Below are 20,785 nucleotides of genomic sequence, written 5' to 3'. Positions count from 1 at the left end.
CCCAACAAGATGTTCCAGGCTCATCTTATACTTTCCATGTCCCAGCCATTCCTCCAAAGAGCCCTGGTTCCTGTAGTGAGGGTGACACTTAGAAACCAAGATCTGGGTGCTTGCTATCTATGCTCATTGTTTCCGGGACACACACATATATATACATATACACAATATTCACAGCTACAATGATGTCTCTATCTCTGTCAGTACATGAATATTTATTAAAAACTCATGGGTTCATGTCATACCTCCATTTCCAATCCAAATACTCAAAGATTCTTTCTAGCCTTTCCCTTTTACATATTTGCGAGTATTTCATCCAATAGTGAAAAACCTGACTCATTATCATTTATTTATTTACTTATTTGTTCAATTAGTTTACTTATTGTTCAGAGTAACCGGTCTCCCAACCATAGTAGCTATCTAGCTATCTCCTCTGCACCAGCCTGCACAGTGCCCCAGATCCTGACAAATCCAAGGGCGTGGCACCTCTGCGCCTCCACGTGGCTTTCTCCCCCGCATCATCTGGGATTCTTATGCTCACTCAATTTCCAAGCCTCTGTGTGATTGCTCCCTTAACCTCTTACTACCGTGCTAGGAAGGAAGAGGAAGATGTGAAGTAAAGGGCAAATGCGAAGGTAAAGGAAGATGGAAAGGGAAGGGAAAGTTTCTTGCTTGAGTTTTAAAGAAGTAGAAATTTGGTAAAGGGGAAGTTATAAAGGGCTTCTAGTAGGTGGAGTGACATGGCAAAGTCACAAAGACATGAAAAAACACAGGTTTAGAGTGAGATCAGAGTGGAAACAAAAAGTTAGGATGTGTTTGCAGAAGATACATTTGAGAAACGTTAGGAAGGTACAACCAAAAGGCTTGGAAATCCATTGCTTGTGTGCGTGTGCTGGTTAGTTGGAGAGAGGGTTCACAAGGCATGAATAAAAGAAAATCCCCAGGTTTGGGGCTATAGGAAACTAAGTGAATGACAATGCCATTCACTGATATATAGGATGAGGATACAAAGATGAATTCTTTGGTACAGAGAATCATCTGTAGGACTTTCCAGGAGCAGCTGGATATATGAGTCTTGAGCCCAGTCAAGGAAATTGGGCTGGAGATCTGAACCCAAAAGATTTGGGGATGTGGGTGCCTATTCAAGGCATTAAATAACAAGAAGAGAATCAGAATGGCATCCTAGGAAATATGAACATGAACAGGATAGAGACTGGAGTAGGGAAAACAGCTTACAAAGGAGATGGGGGAGTGGAGAGAGATTTTTAAAAACAAGCTGCTAAAACTTTTTTAACGCTGCCAGAGTTATCAAAGACACAGAAGAAGAAAGATTTCAGAAAGAAATAATTTTCAACTAGAAAAATGTCAAATGCAAGAGAAATTAAATAAAACAAGGACTGAAATAAATATTGGTTGGCCAAAAAGTTCACTCAGGTTTTTCTGTAACATGGAAAAAACGGACGAACTTTTTGGCCAACCCGATATATGTATATGTAATTATATACACAGACACAAGTACATAAATACACGCATGAATAATTATATACATACATATATATGTAAATACATACATATGTAATTAACTACAGGCTTCTTAAAATGAATATACTTATAAAAAGTTTTTTAACTTTTGTTTATGCTACTTAATTTTGAATTGAGGCCTCTCACCCACCAGGATTCTGTGAATAAGCAGGTTACATACAAAAAATACATTGTGACCAAGTTCATCACGGTACAGACTCACTCATGCTGTGGATTTTGCTGAATGTTTAATAAGTATCTTGTGTTCTCTGAAATGCAGGATTATGGCTAGTTTATAACAGGGGTATTAGTTTAATTCCTTAATATTAGCAACACCTGCCAGCTCCCTTACTGTTAAATTACACATAAAATTCAACGCATTAGTTTTTAAAAATAAGACAAAATGGAAAAGTTTCATATTTTATAAATTCAGTTTAGAAAAACTCTTGGTTTGTGGCAGTGGTAGTCTGCTAAGAGTTGAAAAATACAAAATTATGTGAAAATAACTCAGGTAGGAACCCCAAACACATTGAAGGTCAAAGGAAAAAAATCCTTATTAAGTTTTTGTGAATTGCTGCCTTTGGATTTTCATTTCTGCTTCGTGAATGGAAATAAATCACCTACTTTGATAATCCATCAGGAATTAAAGCTCATATGGTGCTTCACTTATTCCCTCCAATCCACCTTTTCAACTTAAATGTCACATCTTACCATTTTTTAATTGGAGTAAAATTGCTTTACAATGTTGTGTTAGTTTCTGCTGTACAATGAAGGGAATCAGCTATATGTATACATATATCCCCTCCCTCTTGGACTTCCCCCCCCCCACCATCTAGGTCATCACAGAGCACCGAGCTGAGCTCCCTGTGCTATACAGCAGGTTCCCACTAGCTATCTATTTTACTCCTGGTAGTGTGTATATGCCAATCCCAATCTCCCAATTCATCCCACCCCCTTTCCCCCCCACCATGTCCACATGTCCGTTCTCTACGTCTGTGTCTCTATCCTGCCTTGCAAATAGTTTCATCTGTACCATTTTTCTAGATTCCACATGTAGGCGTTAATGTACGATATTTGTTTTTCTCTTTCTGACTTACTTCACTCTGTATGACAGACTCTAGGTCCAACTACATCTCTACAAATGACCCAGTTTCGTTCCTTTTTATTGCTGAGTAATATTCCATTGTATATATGTACCACATGTTCTTTATCCATTCATCTCATTGGACATTTAGGTTGTTTCCATGTCCTGACTATTGTAAATAGTGCTGCAATGAACATTGGAGTACATGTGTCTTTTTGAATTATGGTTTTCTCAGGGTATATGCCCAGTAGTGGGATTGCTGGGTCATATGGTAGTTCTATTTGTAGTTTTTTAAGGAACATCCATACTATTCTCCATAGTGGCTACATCAGTTTGCATTCCCACCAACAGTGAAAAATGGTTCCCTTTTCTCCACACCCTCTCCAGCATTTATTGTTCGTAGACTTTTTGATGATGGCCATTCACATCTTACTTTTTGAATCACCAGCTTTTCAATAAAGTGTTGTTTAGAACCTTCAAAGCCTAACAAATTAAGTCATAGGTTTCTGATGTTTAGAATTCTGTACTTCTCTTTAAAAAAATTCAAGAACATGGCATTTTAAATGTAGCTCAGCTGTGAAGCAGTTTTATTAGTTTAGATTTTTGGAATCAATTTTTATTTTCAAAGAAATATTTTATACTCTAAAACCATCAACTTGAATTTGGTTTTCAACTGACTGACTAAAAAATTACATGCTGTCAAGTATTGTTTCCCCATCGTGAAAAAGTCCTTTTAGGGTGTCTTTTTAGAAGCTCATCCATTAAATGCTACTGAATTGCTGGCTCTTCATCAACTTGGAGAAATATTTCAATTAATTTAAAAGCATGCTCACTGAGTTACAAACAATGAATTTAAAAATAGCGACATTAATGAGTGTCACTGAATAATCACACAAAGATTTTTTAAAACAATGCCATTACAAACAAAATTGCACTTGAGTTCAGGTGAGGCTGTTTTCTCGTTTTTTTTACATTATTGTTTATAAGCACTATGAAATTATTCTTAAAATTCTTTTCCTAGTTTTTAAACATGTGTATCAACTGTAAAATAAATTTAAAATAATACAGACATACAGAGCACTTGGAATTGACTTATTCCTATGGCCTGACACACAAGAAAGGCTCACAAAAGCTGCTCTTTGAGCTGCACATGTTCTCTTGCCTGGCGAGATTGGCCCAAATACACACATTTAGCTTCTGAATATGGGCTTTAGTATAAAGATACGAAGCCATGTGGAAGGAGCCATATGCCCCTGGCACTGGAAAGAAAAGCCCATTATCTTTGAGTTTCCGTTTCTAAATTTGAGCTTTTAATCACGCTTAAGGATGTACCCGGTCAAAAAAAGCATTTGTTTTTATTTAATAAAATTTAGATTAAGTGACATTATAATTTAGGTTAAATTTTCCTGATATTTCCAAATATAGTTTCAAGAACTAAGTTTCTAGTTTTTTTTTTTTTACTCCCAAATGAAAGTATGTTCTGATTACTCCTCCTAACATTTTCACTCCAAGGAAGTTTTTTTTCTGCTATAGTCATCCTCCATGTGGCCACATCTACCACGCTGCTCTCTGGCTTCATGTTATTCAGCTTCTCAGCACCATTCCACATAGCTGACCCTTTCTCTCTTGGCATCATGACCCACTCTTTCCTGGTTTATCTCTACATCCATGAACATTCCTTCTGATTCTTCTTTGGTCACTTCTCTATTCATCCATTAAATGTTTCCTACACACATAGAAATTCCTACATGATTCCCTCTAGGTCACTGCCTGTACCAGACTTCCAGATTTGTATCTCTGTTCATGCCATTCCTTTGAGTTCCAGACTTGTCTTTGAATCTGCCCACTGGCCATCTCTACTTGGATATCTAATAGTCTGATTAAGCTTCACATATCCATAATGTACTTTTTGGCCTGTATCCCCCAAATCTGCTCTTCCTCTAGTCTTGTCCTCTTAGTAATGGCACCACCATGCGTCTAAGTGCTTAAAGCAAAAACTAGGGACTCATCCTTCAGATTTCCCTTCCTCTTCTCCTGTATATGCAATGTATCTGAAAAAACTGTCAGTTCAATTTACAAAACAGCAGTCAAATCCATCCATTCCTCTCCCTCCTCCCTGCCAGCCCTAGCGCAAGCCATGATGTGAACTATAGTAATAGACTTCTAACTGCTTTCCCTGTTCAACTCTTGTTTCCTCCAATCCATTCTTCTAATGAGATGTTTTAAAAACACAAATTAGATCACACCATTTTAATGTGCTTTAAACTCTTGAATAGCCTCCACTCACATCTAGGATAAATCCAAACTCTTTGCTACAGCTTATAAGACCCTACCTAATCTTACCCTGTACTGTTTCTCCCACCGCATCTTGGTCTGCCCTTCCCCTCACTATCTCCTTTCAGTTCCCAGAACTTGCCAAGACTTACCTGTCTCAGGGCATTCACGCTTGTTCTTTCTTCTGCCTGGAATCTTTTGCCCTGACCTGACGTTTTATCCTTCTTAACCTTTGCTCTCTGTTCAAATGCCACCCGCTCAGAGAGGCCTCCCATGGCCCCCCACCTACAGCAGCCTTCTTCCCAGTTCCTCTGTATCACATCTCCTTATATTGATTTATTTTAAAGAACTTTGCACAATGTGAAATTATCTTGTTAATTTATTCGTTTCCTTATTTACTTCGGTCCTTTTCCAAAAGAATCTAATCTTCAAGAGGCTAGGGACCTTGTTGATTTCGTTCCCTGCTGTTTCTCCAGTACTTAGAACAAGTCTGGGTCTAGTAGGTGCACCGAATAAATATTTGCTGGAGAATGAGTAAACTCAACTTCAACTGCTTTCAGTCTCACATAACCTCGTGCACAGTTACAGTTATAGAACATGAGGAAGCTTCATTTTGGAGGAAGATTCTTACTGGCAACAAATTTCAATTTTAGCTTACTTGTCAACAAGAATCTCACAGGTAACACTGAAAACATCAATACCTTGCATGCATTGTATTTACAAATTTCAAAGCAATTTCCCAGATATTAGAATAAGAGTTAATATTTAATGAATGCTTGCTATGCCCCGGGCACGATATTTAATCTTCACAACGGCTATTTGAAATAGTCTTATTATTTTCCCCATTTTCAGAAGAGGAGACTGAGGTTAAGCCACTTGCCCAGCATGGAACAACTTGTAAGTGGGAAAGTCAGGCATTTGTTACTTGATTCTCCTCATTCTCCTGAGGTCCATAGCATGTACCGTTGTCCTGCTATTACACCAGGAAGAAGGAGGCTCAGACAACCAGTGAGGTGCCTGAAGACCCAAGGGCAGTAGGTTACAGTCTTTCGAAAGAGTTCACCCATTTTGCCAGCTACTCACTGTCAAACTAACAAGGCTCGTTTTACTACCTCATAAATAAAGGTATGTATAGGATTGTGTGTGCAATCTGCAGAGAAAACTTAATGCTGTTTCTACCTTTTAAAAGCCATTGTGGCTTGTATCATGGATCTGGAAATAAGTTTTCTTCTTTAAGGTGAAAGATGACAATTGAGGGATGCTTTATTAGAAATGAGGACAGAACGCATTAACAAAGAATGAAAGGGAACACACCAATATATTAACAATGATTTTTGATGTTAGGATTATGAGTGCTTTTTATTTCCTTTTTTATAGTTCAACCTTTAATAATATTTATGCTCACAAAATGTCCCCTTCCCACACATACCTTTACAATTAGTATAGAATTGTCCCCTAGAATACTAAGAGTGAACTCTCAAGAGAGCCCACTTGGTAAGAAGAGGAATCTTGTATGGATTTAATGAGCACAGTGATGTTTCCCAAATATCAGTGAAGCACCTTTTTTTCCCTACCATTTACGTGTATCATTTATTTAATATTTATATAATATTATTTTACTTGATTCACTATTTAGCCCTGTCATAAGCAGTAGTAGCTGTGAAAACACAGGGTTGATTTGCTCATTATAAATATTCTCTAATATACATGAAAATTAACATATAAATATTAAAATAAAAATATCAATTTAAAAGCCATCTCAAGTTCCAAGAAGATACAAACAATATCTTTGGAAACTCTGAACCACTGTGCTGATTTAATGGAAAGAACCCTAGAGCATAATCCCTTCGATACTTCTTTAAGTTAAAAGGGAAATTCTATGGCAGTATATTGATAATTCCACTTCATAACGTGCATTTTTTCATGTGGAAAAATGCTGTCAATCATACCCTTGGTACAATTGAGGGTGTGAACTCAGTGCCTGGAAAGATCAAGAACTGAATAAAAGATTTTAACGAGGGTGGTGTGATGTTGGCCGATCTATAGGATGTAACAGAAGAGAAACTTACATTTGTTACCGGATCGTTTTCATTCTCTGTAACACATCCCTGAAGGTTTAAGTTGAGAGCTTTACAAATGATCATGATTCTCTTGGCAGCTTTTTCTTCAAATGGTTTGATCACAAACTCAGGTTCTAAAAGATCCTTCTTCTGAAGTTTCAAGCTCTAAAAAAGTTTGGAAAGTTTTACTCAAACATCCATCATAAGAAAAGAGATTCTAAATTATAAACCACAACTGTACAAATCAAGTTCATGTCTGCTTAGAGAGAATTCCGACTTACATCTATATCTGGATCCAGCAAGAACAGATTTAGTCTCTCCGTGTTTCGAGTTGCTTTGACAATCTCTTCAGTTTCTGTGAGGTACTACAGAGAAAACTGTGTTAGTTCTTAGTATCTAAATAGCCAGAAACTTACGGCCCAGCTCCATCCACATGGCCAAGAAATAGCCCCTTAGTATCAGCACTGCTTTAATATCATCCATTAACACTCCACAATCTTATAGAAACATGCTTTTGTTTTCTGACTGTTGTGTTTCTTAGCCTAAATCTTAAAAGAAAGCATTTATATCTTTTCCATGAAAGCAATAGAGAATAAGTAATTCGAATTTATTTTCATAGAAAAATGTCAGCTTTATTACTTTTGTGAAGTCTGGGTGTAGGTTGTTCTCTGAAGAATCTGTTTCCTCCGGTGTGCATTCACATGTTATAGAATTATCCAGGGAATCTTGAAAAGATACATCAAGACTGGGTTATTAAACAGTTCTCATGAATCATTCATTTCTCTAGCCTGTGACATATAACAACTGGGTTAGACTCAAGAGCGATGGGGGATGGATATTGGTGAGGAGACGGCTTCACTGTGTCCTGGCTCTAGTATTCCGTATTGTTAGATGAACTGGGCCTGGAAATCAGATGTCCTGGTGCTCATTTTGGGACACTCTCCATGACACCATCCTGTCCCCATAAGAACTATGGACCCTTACAATACTACATTTATACTTGAGGTTGTTTTGTTGCAGTTCATTAATGCATACTAAAGTTTTCTTATATATGAATATATTTTGGATAATTCTGACTCTTAGGCCATCAATGTAAAGCCCACATTCTAGCTTCAGTTAAACTCTCTAAGACTCTGTAAACATTAATATTCTAGTTGATTATTATTAAGCAAATCATGAATGTAAAACACTTACTATGATATATAGCAGTTGTATTAAAGTCAACCGTAATTTTCTTCCTTATTATCTCATGACTCTCTCATATGATACATAGACTATCAGAACTTAAAGACTTAAAATAACATATCATGTGTTATGAAAAATGTCTTAAAGTAATTTTCCTTTAGGATCACTGACTCTGAAGGTGAACTTGTCTTCGATGTGGCTACAGACCTGTTTTCTCCCCTACTTTTCATCCTCTCTTTCCTCTCTCTTGTTCTCTTCTCTTTGCCTAGCCTGGATTAGAATTATACGAAAGAATTAGGATGGGCAGAAAAAAAAAATCTGTCTTATAAAAATCTCTAATACCATGCAAAATTTATGGAACTTCCACAACTAGGCTGATCTCAGTGGGGTCAAAAGCACACGTGAAAGATGCCTTTCAACTAAAAGGAAAGAATGCATATTTGCCATTACAGAGTATTATGTTCATTAATTAAATTTAATGAAAGGCTATAAAACACAGAATCTCCCCTCTAACACCCCATCAAACATGGGTATATGTTTAATACCGCTGACCAATGGTTCCTAACATCATTTGCTGGATGTCAGTCAGCCTCAAAGCATTGCCTGGCAACTCAAAATCATACCTCTGTGTGGTGACTCTCACTATTGAGTAAAAGTAAAGGTTTATGTGTGATTTCCTGGAGCCAATAGCTCAGGGTTGGAAGAGCTACACCTGACGGCTACCAGGGTTAGTAGCAGCTGAAATGAACCAAATGCGCAGGTCGCGCTTCGCGAGGGAAGGGAGGCGGGTGTGCAAGCGCTCACCCAGCCCCAGCTCCGTGAGCTCGGCGCTCCTTCTGCCCTGAGGGGGCCCCTCAGGACTGATCTGCAGGATGCGGCTGAGGGTGTGGATCCATTCATCCATATCTGACTCCGTTTCAGCCGCCAGCACAAAATAGGTCAGGTCATTCATTTTCAGTTCAAAGGCATATTTTCTTAGTCTGTTATTCTGTGGCATGAAAAGAAAGAAAAACACCAGATACCAAGTCTTAGAGAGTGGGAGATGTTTTTTACGGGGTCTTTCCTCATGAGTAGGTGACCTCAAGGAGATCTTCCAAAACAAGACAAAAATTTAGCTGGATAAGAATCATTTCGTTTGGTTTCTTTCAAGCCTTTTTGTACGTTTTTCTTGACTGGATGAGCATGTTGGCTCAAAAATTTCATCTTCAGGCAGGTGGAGGAGTATATTCTAAGCTTCTTCAAATAGTTGCTTTGAGTTGCTACCTTCACTTCCTCACCTTGTGCTCTGTCTACAACTCACTCCAGTTGGGTTTTTGACCCCATCATATCCCAGAGGCAGCACTTGCCAAGATCACCCACAAACTATGCTGCTGTACTACCCAAGGACATCTCTTTCTTCATATCTTCCTTGACCTCTCATCAGAATTAACACAGTGGCTTCTTGAAACCCATCTCTCTCTGGGTTTCTCCATGACTACACTCTATGCTAGTCTCCTTTCCTCCTGAATGGCCACCACTTTTCAGTCACCTCTACTGGCTCTTCCTTATCTTGGTGATTTGTCATGCTGACCTCAGCTCTGCCTTAGACTCCTTCCTTTCTCCTCTGGGCACCAACCCACGAGGCTTTGTTCTAGTTCCCTGGATGTGCTCCCATCATAGGCTTTGTTGCTGCCACAAAGGCCTGAAACAACCCTCCCATCCCAAATCACCAAGCATGGGTTCACGCACACAGCACGATGTTTGCCCTTCAAGTACTTACGTGACTTGTATTCACTCTTCAGATCTCAAGTGAATTTATCCTTGCTCAGTGAACCTTCCCCAGTTCCCCAGTTAGGACAAGGTTCTTGTCCTCCCGGGCACTCACAACAATTTGGGATTACATGCTTATTCACTTTCATTTGTTTGTTTGAACAGTATATTCCTCCCTTACATCTGCCTCCATGAGAGCTGGGTCACCGCTCTGTCCTGTACCAGTGCTCTCACACAGAAGGATTCAACAACAGTGTGTTCAAAACAGTCATATCTTATAAATGGGACAGAAGAGGTTCTTCTCGTTGGGAATGAATGAATGATTGAAGAAATGAACAAACAAATGAAAAACAAAGATTCTCTGTTGTGCAGAGAATTAAAATGGGCTGATGCGATGAGTAGCTACTCTAGATTGAACTTTCACAGAAGGTGAAATCTGTAAAAAGAAGTGAGCTGTTTAAAGATCAAAGAAGCACATTTAAAGTAGAGGGAATACAAAAGCAGATTCTTACAGCAGTTTTATATATTCCTGCCATGAGATGACAAATATAAATGCAAAGTAGAAACTTCCCCTGATGATATAAACTAGTGTTATATAACCTGCGGTGGCTGTAAGAACTTCTGAAGATGTTCCACATTTAATTCACTCCTAGGTACCTCTGATACAAGTATTCAACTCTTACCCACACTGTTCTAACGCCTTTAGAGAACTCACAACTGTAATAAAGCAAAACCTACACAATTAAGATAAGTAAAATACAAACAATAATAGAACCCTAAGATGAGAGCGGCACTATAGTGCGGGGTTGCGGCTAAACATCAAGGTGTAAATTCTTTCTGAGAACTGGATTGCTATTTCTTGGTGGCAAGAAAGAATAATTTTTTTTTTTTTTGCGGTACGCGGGCCTCTCACCGTTGTGGCCTCTTCCGTTGTGGAGCACAGGCTCCAGACGCGCAGGCTCAGCGGCCATGGCTCACGGGCCCAGCCGCTCCGCGGCATGTGGGATCTTCCCGGACCGGGTCACGAACCCGTGTCCCCTGCATCGGCAGGCGGACTCTCAACCACTGCGCCACCAGGGAAGCCCAAGAAAGAATAATTTTAATATACTCCTGGTAGTGTTCTCTTTCTTTGGGAGGCTCTTAAAAACGTCCCCATATAGCGTTCTCCTTTCAGCTTCCACAACAGTATGGCTACTACTACAAACATGACACTTACTAAACACTTGTCATCTATATACCTGGCACTGTGCTGACCGTTTCAGTCACCATTTTATTTAAATCTCATAATAACTCTCTGAGAGAAACTGTATCATTCCATTTAACATATGGTAACATTGAGGCTTGGGAAGACAAATGAAAATATGCTTGGGATACATGGATAGCAAGTGGTGGAGACAGGAAATAATCCCTTTATCCTTTAACATCCCCTGAGATGACCAGCCACAAAGAAGATGCTCATCAGATGCCCTTCTCCTTCTTTGCCACCTGCCTGGCACAATCACACACCAAATGGGTAACCGTGGCCTGGGATGTTCTGGTTTCTGAAAGTAGACAGCAGGGCATCATACAAGACTCAAGAAAAAGTAAAAATTGGGAATTGAAGGAGAAAGAAGAATTAGCTAAAAAGCTAACTGTGATCCTCACTGTGGAATCTCAGAGCTCAAATGGCACTTTCTAGACTCTGCCAAGGACAAGCTCTTTGCTCGTGTCCATACTTTCGTATTATTGTCAATTTTTATTATTTCTTTGCCCTGTAATGACTCACTTGCAGGCTGCCATTTTCAATAGCCCATGAGCCTGATAAGGGCAGAAGCTCACTAGTTATCCTCAGTGCAGTGACAGTATTCATTCTTAAAGAGGTTCTCTCGTGTTTACATTTTGTGCTGGGCAAAAACAGACAAGGTGTTGGAACAGGGCCGATGGGTGTTAACCAATTAATCACCCAAATGTGAAATTGGAAGATAAATGTACTTAACTTTTGTATGAATGTATTGAAGAAGACGTATGAAATCAAGGTATAAAAATTCTTTTTGAGAACAGGATTGTTACTGCAACATGAGAATACTGCTATTCTTTTTTTTTTTAAACATCTTTATTGGAGTATAATTGCTTTACAACGGTGTGTTGAGAATACTACTATTCTTGCAGCACCCTCTGTGTTCTGTGAGAATACAGAAAGGATGACTTGACTAGTAAAAAACCACAGTTGCATTTTGAGATCATTTTGGCTGCAGTGTAAACAGAGGCGGGGTGGTCCTGTGCAAAGCAAACCTCCAGGTAGCTTCTTTAAGAATGCAAATTCTTAAAAGCTATGCTTGCCGCATGAGGAGTGGGGCAGACTCCCTCCACACACCCTCCCACACATTTCCTGGGGTGCTGAAGAAGGAGGTCCATAAAACCGCCTGTGACCTGCACTGACACAGAGGGTCTGAGGGCAAAGACAGACGGCCGAGAGCAGGTATAAAAGAGACACGTTGCTATGATAGTATTGTATCCTTCAAAAAGCAACAGGAACAGAAATAGACACTCAGGAAAGAACTAGAAATGTCCAGAGTTCAGAGCAGATCTAAAGCATCTGAGGATAGCAGAATGCAAACAAGTCTCAGGGTTGTCTTGAAAATAAAGAAAGAATCTGCTTGACTAATTTGATGCTGTAAACAATGGGGACAGGCAGATGCAAAGCTATGTACAGTACTTATACTGGGTCCAAATTAAAAGTGGATTGAGCTGCAACCTGCTTTCAAATGCAGCTGTCAAGGAACTAATAACAAACATGACAAAATAAGAACAGAACTTGATTTTCTAAATTGCCTTCTGTACTTTAAATGAATTAAATATGATTGCCAACTTCAACAATATTATGTATTAAATTTTTAAAAAAATTTGAGCAAAGTATAACAAGCTCTTGTTTCTCAAAAAGGGATATTTATAAATGAAATAAATATTCTATTCACAACTTCTCAAAAGCCAAATTATCTTTTTCTCCTTGGAGTGAAACAGAACTACTTGCAGTGCAGAGAAGCTTATGTTGGGGAAGATTACGATGCCTAAGTGGTTTTCCATCTCACTCTCCGTAATCTCCAAGATAATGGTGTATAAAACAGCAAAAAAGAAAAACCCAAAGCAGAAAACCAATGGGTCATTTTTATAATCTTGAAATGCAATTTTAAGTCATTAAAATGATAATCAAGAAGTAATCGTTTTCTTATTACTCCTCAAATTTTCCTTTATTTCCCTGAAATCAGTATCCTTTGCGACCGATGAAACGACTTTGTTCATTCAAGGTCACCACAGTCTATCTACGTGACTTCATAAATAAAAGGAAACTGGAAATATGTCCTAATGCCACATGGTGTGCTTAATGAGTTGTGACAAACTGGTCTCTTTCCACAATATTCATCTGGAAAAGTTTTGAAATAGACACTCCAATAAAATCACCAAAGCCAATGGAGGACTGAATATTGAAGGAAGTTATTCGAGCAAAATATGCCACTGTACCTATTATGTGGCTAGCATCTTTTACAGAATTTTGCCGAAACAAGAGAAGAGTTTTAAGAGGAAACACACAACATCAAATCCAGGTTACTGGTATTGATGGCTACCATCCATGCAGTCCCTTCCATTCTCTGTATGCTTATTTGTTCATTCATTCGACCAAGATATATTGGCTACCTTCTATGTGCCAAGTACAGAGCATTAAAAATGTTCAAGCGAACTGCTTGCCCTCATTGAACTTACATTCTAGTGTTATGTAATGTCAGGAAAAAATAAGCAATATATATATTACATATGTATAATATAAGGTAGCATCATGCAGTGATAAATGTAATATCCTTCTTTCATATGTTATCAGAACCTATTGTTTGAGATGTGTCACTCGTGTTTAATTACTCAGGCATGCGCTATATCTGTTCTGTTCTCCCACAGGCCGGAAGTTCTTTGAAGACACAAACCACATCTAATTCATGTTTGGCTTTCCCACAGTCCTTTGCATAAAGCAAAAGTTTCCATATATATTTGCTGAAATAAATCTTACATCCAAAACTCACTGCTTAAATGACACACCAGCATCTATCTTTGTAGTGTTTCTTCTGCCTATGCGGCTTATGTAGGATGAATGTATGTATCTATGCAAGCATGCCCACTGGATGTATGATCACCAAAGCATTTCCTTGGGCATCTTTCTGTAACTTTGGACATTCTTCTGCCTCAAATGTAATTTTTCCATTTATTAGCTCTGTGACTTGGGCAAGCCGCTTTATCTCGCTGAGTTTTATTTTAATAAATTGGGACAATAATAATGCATGTTCCATCAACTGTTGTCAAATAATGTATTAGATGAAGAAGATTACAAGTGTCATTCTGGTTTTTATTGTTATCATGGGAAGTCAGATTCTTTACAGCCAAGGTTTGCTAATGGGGGGTTTATAGGTCATAGTTGGCTTCTAAATTTACTTTCCTTGGGAGGTACACATTTTTTTCCCTCCCAACTTGACTGCCTTTATATGGGCACACACAGTCTGAGCTGCTCCTGTTATCTCACAGCTGACCCTACTTCCTTCCTGTAGTGGCCTGAGCTGCAGAAGGCATCTGACTTTCTAGACTCTGGTTAAGCCCCTAAGGCCGTTGTCTTAGAATCCACATCCACAAGGTGGAAGATCAGCACCTAGGAAGAAATCAACAGCATTCAGCACCACACCACCCTCATTTAAGCCTTTATCTATCAAGTGACATCAGTCATTGTCACTGTTGAGGTAGGGACCCTAGGTAGCTGGGATTCCTGGGCTATTCACTCCTCTTGCAGTGGCAGGATCTGGAATGGATGGACGGATGGATGGATGGACCAATGAATGAATGAATGAATGAGAAGACTCTCACGGAACAAGATAGGATAGCTTAGGTCCAAATAGGCCTTAGTCTCAAATCAAAACTGAAGTAGCAAAAATTGGAAGTTCTGCTTCAGACTGGGAACGAGGGGTGTGAAACAGATCTAGTACTGTTTGATGACATTACAAAAAAGTGGAAAACTACTGTTAGGTCTCTATTTTACCAAGATCCAGGAAATTTCCAATCATAAACGTCACCTGAAGTCTCTGGGTAGGAGTTTCTTTCTATTTGAAGTCGCCCTTGAAATATATTTCTAAGAATTCCAAGGATTATTCTTAGGAAAGCACAGTGATATAGAATGGGTCTGAATGAAGCAAAGTATAAGGCTTGTTCACTCAAGACTCTTATGTGCGTGAATGCCCTGAGAATGCTGGGTGGTAGGTAGCACTTCCTGAGGCAAACTCTTTGTTTCTCTTCTCTGTTTTATTCAAGGGCAACTGACAATGATTCTTGACAAAATAGGTCTGACTCATCCTATTATTCATTTGCTTTGTGCTTCTGTGTGTACGTGTTTCGTCTCCAGGCACATTTTGTGCCTGAGAACTTGCTGGAGCAATGACTAAACTTGCACTCTCTGATTCAGTATCTCTTTTTCCAGATGCAAAACTTACAAGTTAGAAAGAGCTATAAGCAAATACATAAGAACTGGCAGACATAAGGTGACAAGGGACCCAGATGTCTACCTTCCCAAAGTAATCTCAAGAAACTAAAGGTCCCTCCCTCTATAAAGGGTAACAAGCTCTTGATAAAGAGGAATACAGATACAGGGATACAGAGCCAAACCCTTTAAAAGATAAAATGCATGTTCCCGGGTACCTGAATGGCTAATATCTATTGGAAAGTGAAGTAGGATTATTCAGTTGTGCTTGAAGGTGTAAAATCTACCTTGGAGATTCCTACCTATATGCCCATTTTTTCTATGCATCCTTCCAGCCAACCCAGAAGAGTTTATCACTGTTCCGTGCTCCTAGAACATTCCATAGAAAGTGCCATTTATACCTCCATTATAGCTCTTGAGACACTGTGTAATAGTGAGTTATGAGCCTATGTCCTTCTCTGGTCATGATTTCAGCAGGGAATTCCTAATGCCTAAGCACAGTTCCAGCATGTCATAAGCACTAAATAAGTTTGCTGGATGAATGAATGAATGAAGAAAGAAATGGATAAATTAGCAAGTTTAGGTAGATATTTCAGGAAGATGAATCAATATTTTCTAGAAGGGCTTTCCCACGATGGGGTGTTTATCTCTCAAAGTTGTGACCTTTGTAATTAATGGAAAGACTAGGAAAGGATGGCTGAGGACACACTATCTCCCAGATCCTTATCACGTTAGCACATTTATTTTAGTTTTACAGATGAGACACCAGAAATCAAAGAGCTTGAGTAACTTACTCAAGACTCTCAGATAGTAAATGGTGAAACTAGGATTCGAACATCGACCAGTAAAAACCCCAAGCTTACGTTTTCCTTAGAAGACATTCTCTTTTCAAGGTACTGCTTAAGCAGAGACCGAAACACAGTCTAAGATGTGATGGAGAAAAGGTACCTGTAGTGGAAGGTCAGATTAGAGCACTCACTAACTGTGTGTTCAACAGAGTTACAAGGTTCTTGGAAGAAGAAATTACACAATAATTCATATCTCTGCAAACTTGATACCTAACAAGGGCTACAATGATATTTCTCAGAAGATGATGACTCATTTGCTAGAGCAAGTTTGGAAGTACAAATAGAAAAGAAAATAAGTTTTTCAGCTCAATGTCTGTAAAATGTAGTTATTGATCTTTAACCTATTGTTAAAGTATTATTTCATATTTCTAAAGCCAAAGAGTCTCCTTTGTGACCAACAATAGAAAACTATCTCCACCCTCCATTAAGATCCTTATTGCCCTTTCCATGAGGAAAGCTGGCATCTGTGTTAAAAAGCAGTTATCTTTCATTTCTAGTGGAGGGCTCAGCAACACTTAATTAATTCTTTCCTTTTAAAGTGCAGCATTATTACTTTCTGGAGAAATTCCAGATTTTAATGGATAAACCATCCAGAAATAGACTAGGCTTGAGTGACTAAAGAGAACTCTATTTTGCATTCACACATCTGAGTGCCCCTGGTATTAATCTGAAATGTAATCTCAGCCATGTAGCAAGTTATGTGAATGCCTGTGGTTTGGTGATAAGATAAAGAATTGTTCCTAGTGGCCTATGACCAAAAACAGAGTCCTCAACCTAAATGGGCCAGCGTCTTAATGTGAAATTTGAGGGAAGACTGCTAAAACACTTGATTGCTTCAATTTTTACATGAGAGAGAATAAGGATAGCTATTTCATCAGAGTAGAAAGAATAAAATTTTTGAAAATAAGATGTCCAAGTGAGGCCTATGGAATTATTTTGCTTCCCTTTGCCACCGTGGTCCATGTCAAATTTAATACTAAGGACAATACTTTGAGGACCAAGGCTTTGCAGAACGGTATTGTCTGTTACAGGCACTGTGTCTGTTTCTGAGATTAACTCTTGAGAATCAATGTAATCCTTGCCTTTGAAGAAACCTGCTCTTTGAAGAAGGATGATGTATTTATACACTGTAAATTTACTATCTTATTACTTATTACCTAATAATAAAGATAACATTCATGAAGAGCCTTCTTTGAACTATGTGATTTACATATAATCTTACTGAATTCTTTAGCTTGGTGGATCTCTACACTGCAGCCATGCAGGTGGTAATTTTCCTCTTTGCCTTGAGTATATAGCAGACTTGCTCTTGCCTCAGGACCTTTGCACTTGCTGCCCCTGCTTATTCTTTAATCTCTAGATCAAATATTTCTCTTCATAAATGTTTTCTCACTTCTGCAGCATAAAGATTCCTTTGCCACCTCACCATCGTCTCTCTACTTTCTGTAGCCCTGTTTATTTTCTTTATTCCAGATTTTACCAATCATTCCATTCTGTTTGTTTCTTTCTTTACGTATTTTCTGTTTTCCTTACTTTATTGAAATGAGTTTTGTGAAAGCAGGTATCTAGGCTGCCTTGCTCTCCACTGAATCCTTGGAGTTTGAAACAGTTCTCGGCTCATATCAGATACTCCATACATATTTTTGGAATGAATGAATAATGATTGGATGAACACACTTTTCGATTAAAAAAACTCGGGGGAAAAGAGATTTCTACTCACCTGTACCACACCTGTACAGGAATCCAAAAAGATGCAACCTTTGGGTTCTTTGGATATTTTTTCATCTTTGTAAAAATTCATGATGTAGGAATTATCTGGCAACTGAGTCAGCTGGAAGAAGCGCTTTTTGAATGACTAAATAAAGGGAAAAAAATGTAAGGAGGTGGTTCAAATCCACAGAAATTAGACTACTTCTGAGTCCTTCAAGAGCGCTACGTTTCTAGGGCACTGTTCTAGAGAAGAACATCCTCCTTTCTCATAAATAAAATATGACATGAATAAAACTCAATGCAAATGGCTCTCCTCTGTTCTGTGACCGAAGTGGAGGAGGGTGTGAAGAAAGGTGGCAGAAACAAAGATGAGTCTTGATGTCTCCTTACCCGAACGGTAATGGTATTATTCACGGTGCTGTTAAAATTCCCCTTGTAGAGCCAGCCAGACTTGAAAACTCCGGTTCCTCCCATTCCCCCTCCGCCCTTGGAGGATGAGTGAGAAGTGGTATCCTGTACAGAAGGCATCATTAGCATCACAACCATCTTCTGTGAATCCGAGATCTTAGACACTGCGCTTAAAAACAAGACTCCTTTTTCTCTCTTTGACTCATCTTAAGAAATCATGTTCAATTCCAAAACACATGTGATTCATTTTATCTAAAAGCCTTCACACCAACAGCTACTGCAGCTTTAGGAGAAACTGGTCTGAATTTGAAACATGCTAGTGAAAGACAGGAGCTAATTATCCTCATGTTTTAAACATTTCACTTTCAACCATTTACTTACTTCATCCTTATCAGCATCTTCATGGTCAACCTCAAAGGAATGTGAAGGAAGTTTCTCTGGTTTGTATTCTGCTCTGATATTAAAAAAAAAAAAAGATTCTGATTTGTCATTTGAGACATTGCTTTCAGCTGGGTAACAGCTATTGTGGTGGCTTTCTTACACGTTTTTATAAAATAATATAATCTCGTGAGGGGCCCATTTCCTTTGGAAGTATTAACTTTCCCCTCACACCATTATATCTTATCTCCAGAAATTAAATCTCCATTTTAAACCACAGAGTTACTATTTATACAGATTTACACATGTCCTTTTTAATTACAAGAAAGTAAGTGGGACAATTTTAAGGGCTTGGTGATTTATATTTTCCTTCCTCCATATTTTGAAGTGGAATATAAAGTACTGATATTTTCACTATCTTTTTTTTTTTCCCTTTTGCTTTTATGTGACATATCCAAGGCTACAGGACAGTCATTTGAAGAACCACCCAGTGCTCTGGCCACCAGGCTGCGCTGCTCCCCTAACCTTGGCCTCTCCCAGAAGCCTGCACCAATGTGACTTAGCAGCAATTGTGCTAGCTTTGGGGATTTCCATGGTAGCACAGTAAAGCCTCTTAGAGCATCACTGACCAGCCCAGAGGAGTAAGAGTGTACACTTGGCCCTATTAATGGTAAAATAAGACAGAAATAAACTTCCCTTGGCTTGATTCTACCTCATAACACATGGTTGAATGGAAACCAGACAGTATCATCCAAAATTCAGGCATTCCTTTATACCTAACTAGAAAATCCTACACGGAGAGTTGGCATGGGAGATTTGTTTTCTTTAAAATGATTTATATTATGTAGAAGCAATCTCAGAAGTTGACTATTGAGACAAAAGCCCAGGGGCACATTCAGTATTCCCATTACAAATGGTTTCCTATGTTGACCGTGTTCCAGATAGCAAGGGGAATGACCAAGGACTCTTTATATGTATTCATATATGTCTATACATACATCTGTATATGTACACACACACATATATATATATTATATATGTGCTCATAAAATCACCAAGCCGTGCATTCACATAGGGATTCAGTGGACTCAAACGGATTCAAAATATTCTGTACCCTCCTTCTGAAAGACATAGAAATGCCCATTCCCAGTTCACAGCAGAGAAAGAGCACAAAAAGAACACCATCCTCACTATCGAACTGTAGAAAAGCCTGAGATCAGAACCACATCCTCCATACCTGATCAATGTTTTTTCTATCGTGGTAAAATATACATAACAGAAGAATTACTATTTTAACTGTTTTTAAGTGCACAGTTCAGTAGCACTAAGTAGATTCACACTGTACAACCATCCCCACTGTCCATCTCCAGACCATTTTTATTCCCAAACTGACTCTGTACCCATTAAACAATAATTCCCCATTTTTCCCTTTCCCCGGCCCCGGGTTATCATTCTACTTTCTATCTCTATGAAATGAACTATTCTTGGTACTTCATATGAGTGGAGTCATGCAATATTTGTCTTTTTTGTGGCTGGCTTATTTCACTTAGCATAATGTCTTCAAGGTTCATTCATGTTGGGGAGCGTATCAGGATTTCATTCCTTTTTAAGGCTGAACGATATTCCACTGTAACCTGGTAAGAGTTTGTGCTCCCAAAGTCATTTCCATGAAGGTGTCCTGGATCTACAGAATTAGGACTGTCTTCCTGTAGATGTTGAGCGTACGTCTCTTATGATGCTTGCCTGGTTCTGTTATTTGGACGCCTGTCTTAGCCCTCCAGCAGATTATACATTTCTTAAAGCCAGTGACTCTAATAAAGTCCCATCTACATCTCACTCGGCTTTTTTCTTTCCTGTTGTAGACATGATCAATATGCGTTTGCTGACTGAATTATTGAGAGGCAAGGTGAACAAGGATATCACAGAAGTGAGATAATATGAAAAGGTATAACTTAAACTTTTGTTTTTGGAAGGCATCTTGGTGATGTTCTTTTTAGCAGTAGGACACATTTTTGGTGATCAAAATCCTAAGAGGCACCTCCAACATGTTAAATAGGTTTTTTAAAAGTATCTTATTATTGTGAAT

General features: G+C 38.6%; 1 protein-coding gene across 10 annotated transcripts in view; it reads right to left on the bottom strand.

Moving 5' to 3' along the window:
* DOCK10 (dedicator of cytokinesis 10) overlaps positions 1–20,785 on the bottom strand; it is a 280,479-nt gene that overhangs the window by 93,034 nt on the left and 166,660 nt on the right. For all 10 annotated transcript variants that reach the window (XM_022567817.3, XM_022567818.3, XM_022567812.3 and 7 more), the window contains exons 5-11: positions 18,703–18,775; positions 18,304–18,426; positions 17,924–18,058; positions 8,926–9,109; positions 7,576–7,661; positions 7,218–7,301; positions 6,946–7,101 (exon numbers count right to left, since the gene is read on the bottom strand). In XM_022567817.3, coding sequence (XP_022423525.2) covers positions 6,946–7,101; positions 7,218–7,301; positions 7,576–7,661; positions 8,926–9,109; positions 17,924–18,058; positions 18,304–18,426; positions 18,703–18,775 — 841 coding nt within the window. The remainder of the gene's footprint in view (positions 1–6,945; positions 7,102–7,217; positions 7,302–7,575; positions 7,662–8,925; positions 9,110–17,923; positions 18,059–18,303; positions 18,427–18,702; positions 18,776–20,785) is intronic.

Source organism: Delphinapterus leucas, chromosome 8 (assembly GCF_059928025.1).
Source record: "Delphinapterus leucas isolate spDelLeu-1000000601 "Yukka" chromosome 8, BTC_Dleu_Yukka2, whole genome shotgun sequence".
Taxonomy (NCBI): Eukaryota; Metazoa; Chordata; class Mammalia; order Artiodactyla; family Monodontidae; genus Delphinapterus; species Delphinapterus leucas.
The sequence above is the reverse complement of the archived record's forward strand: the minus strand, read 5'-3'. Positions and strand labels throughout refer to the sequence as shown.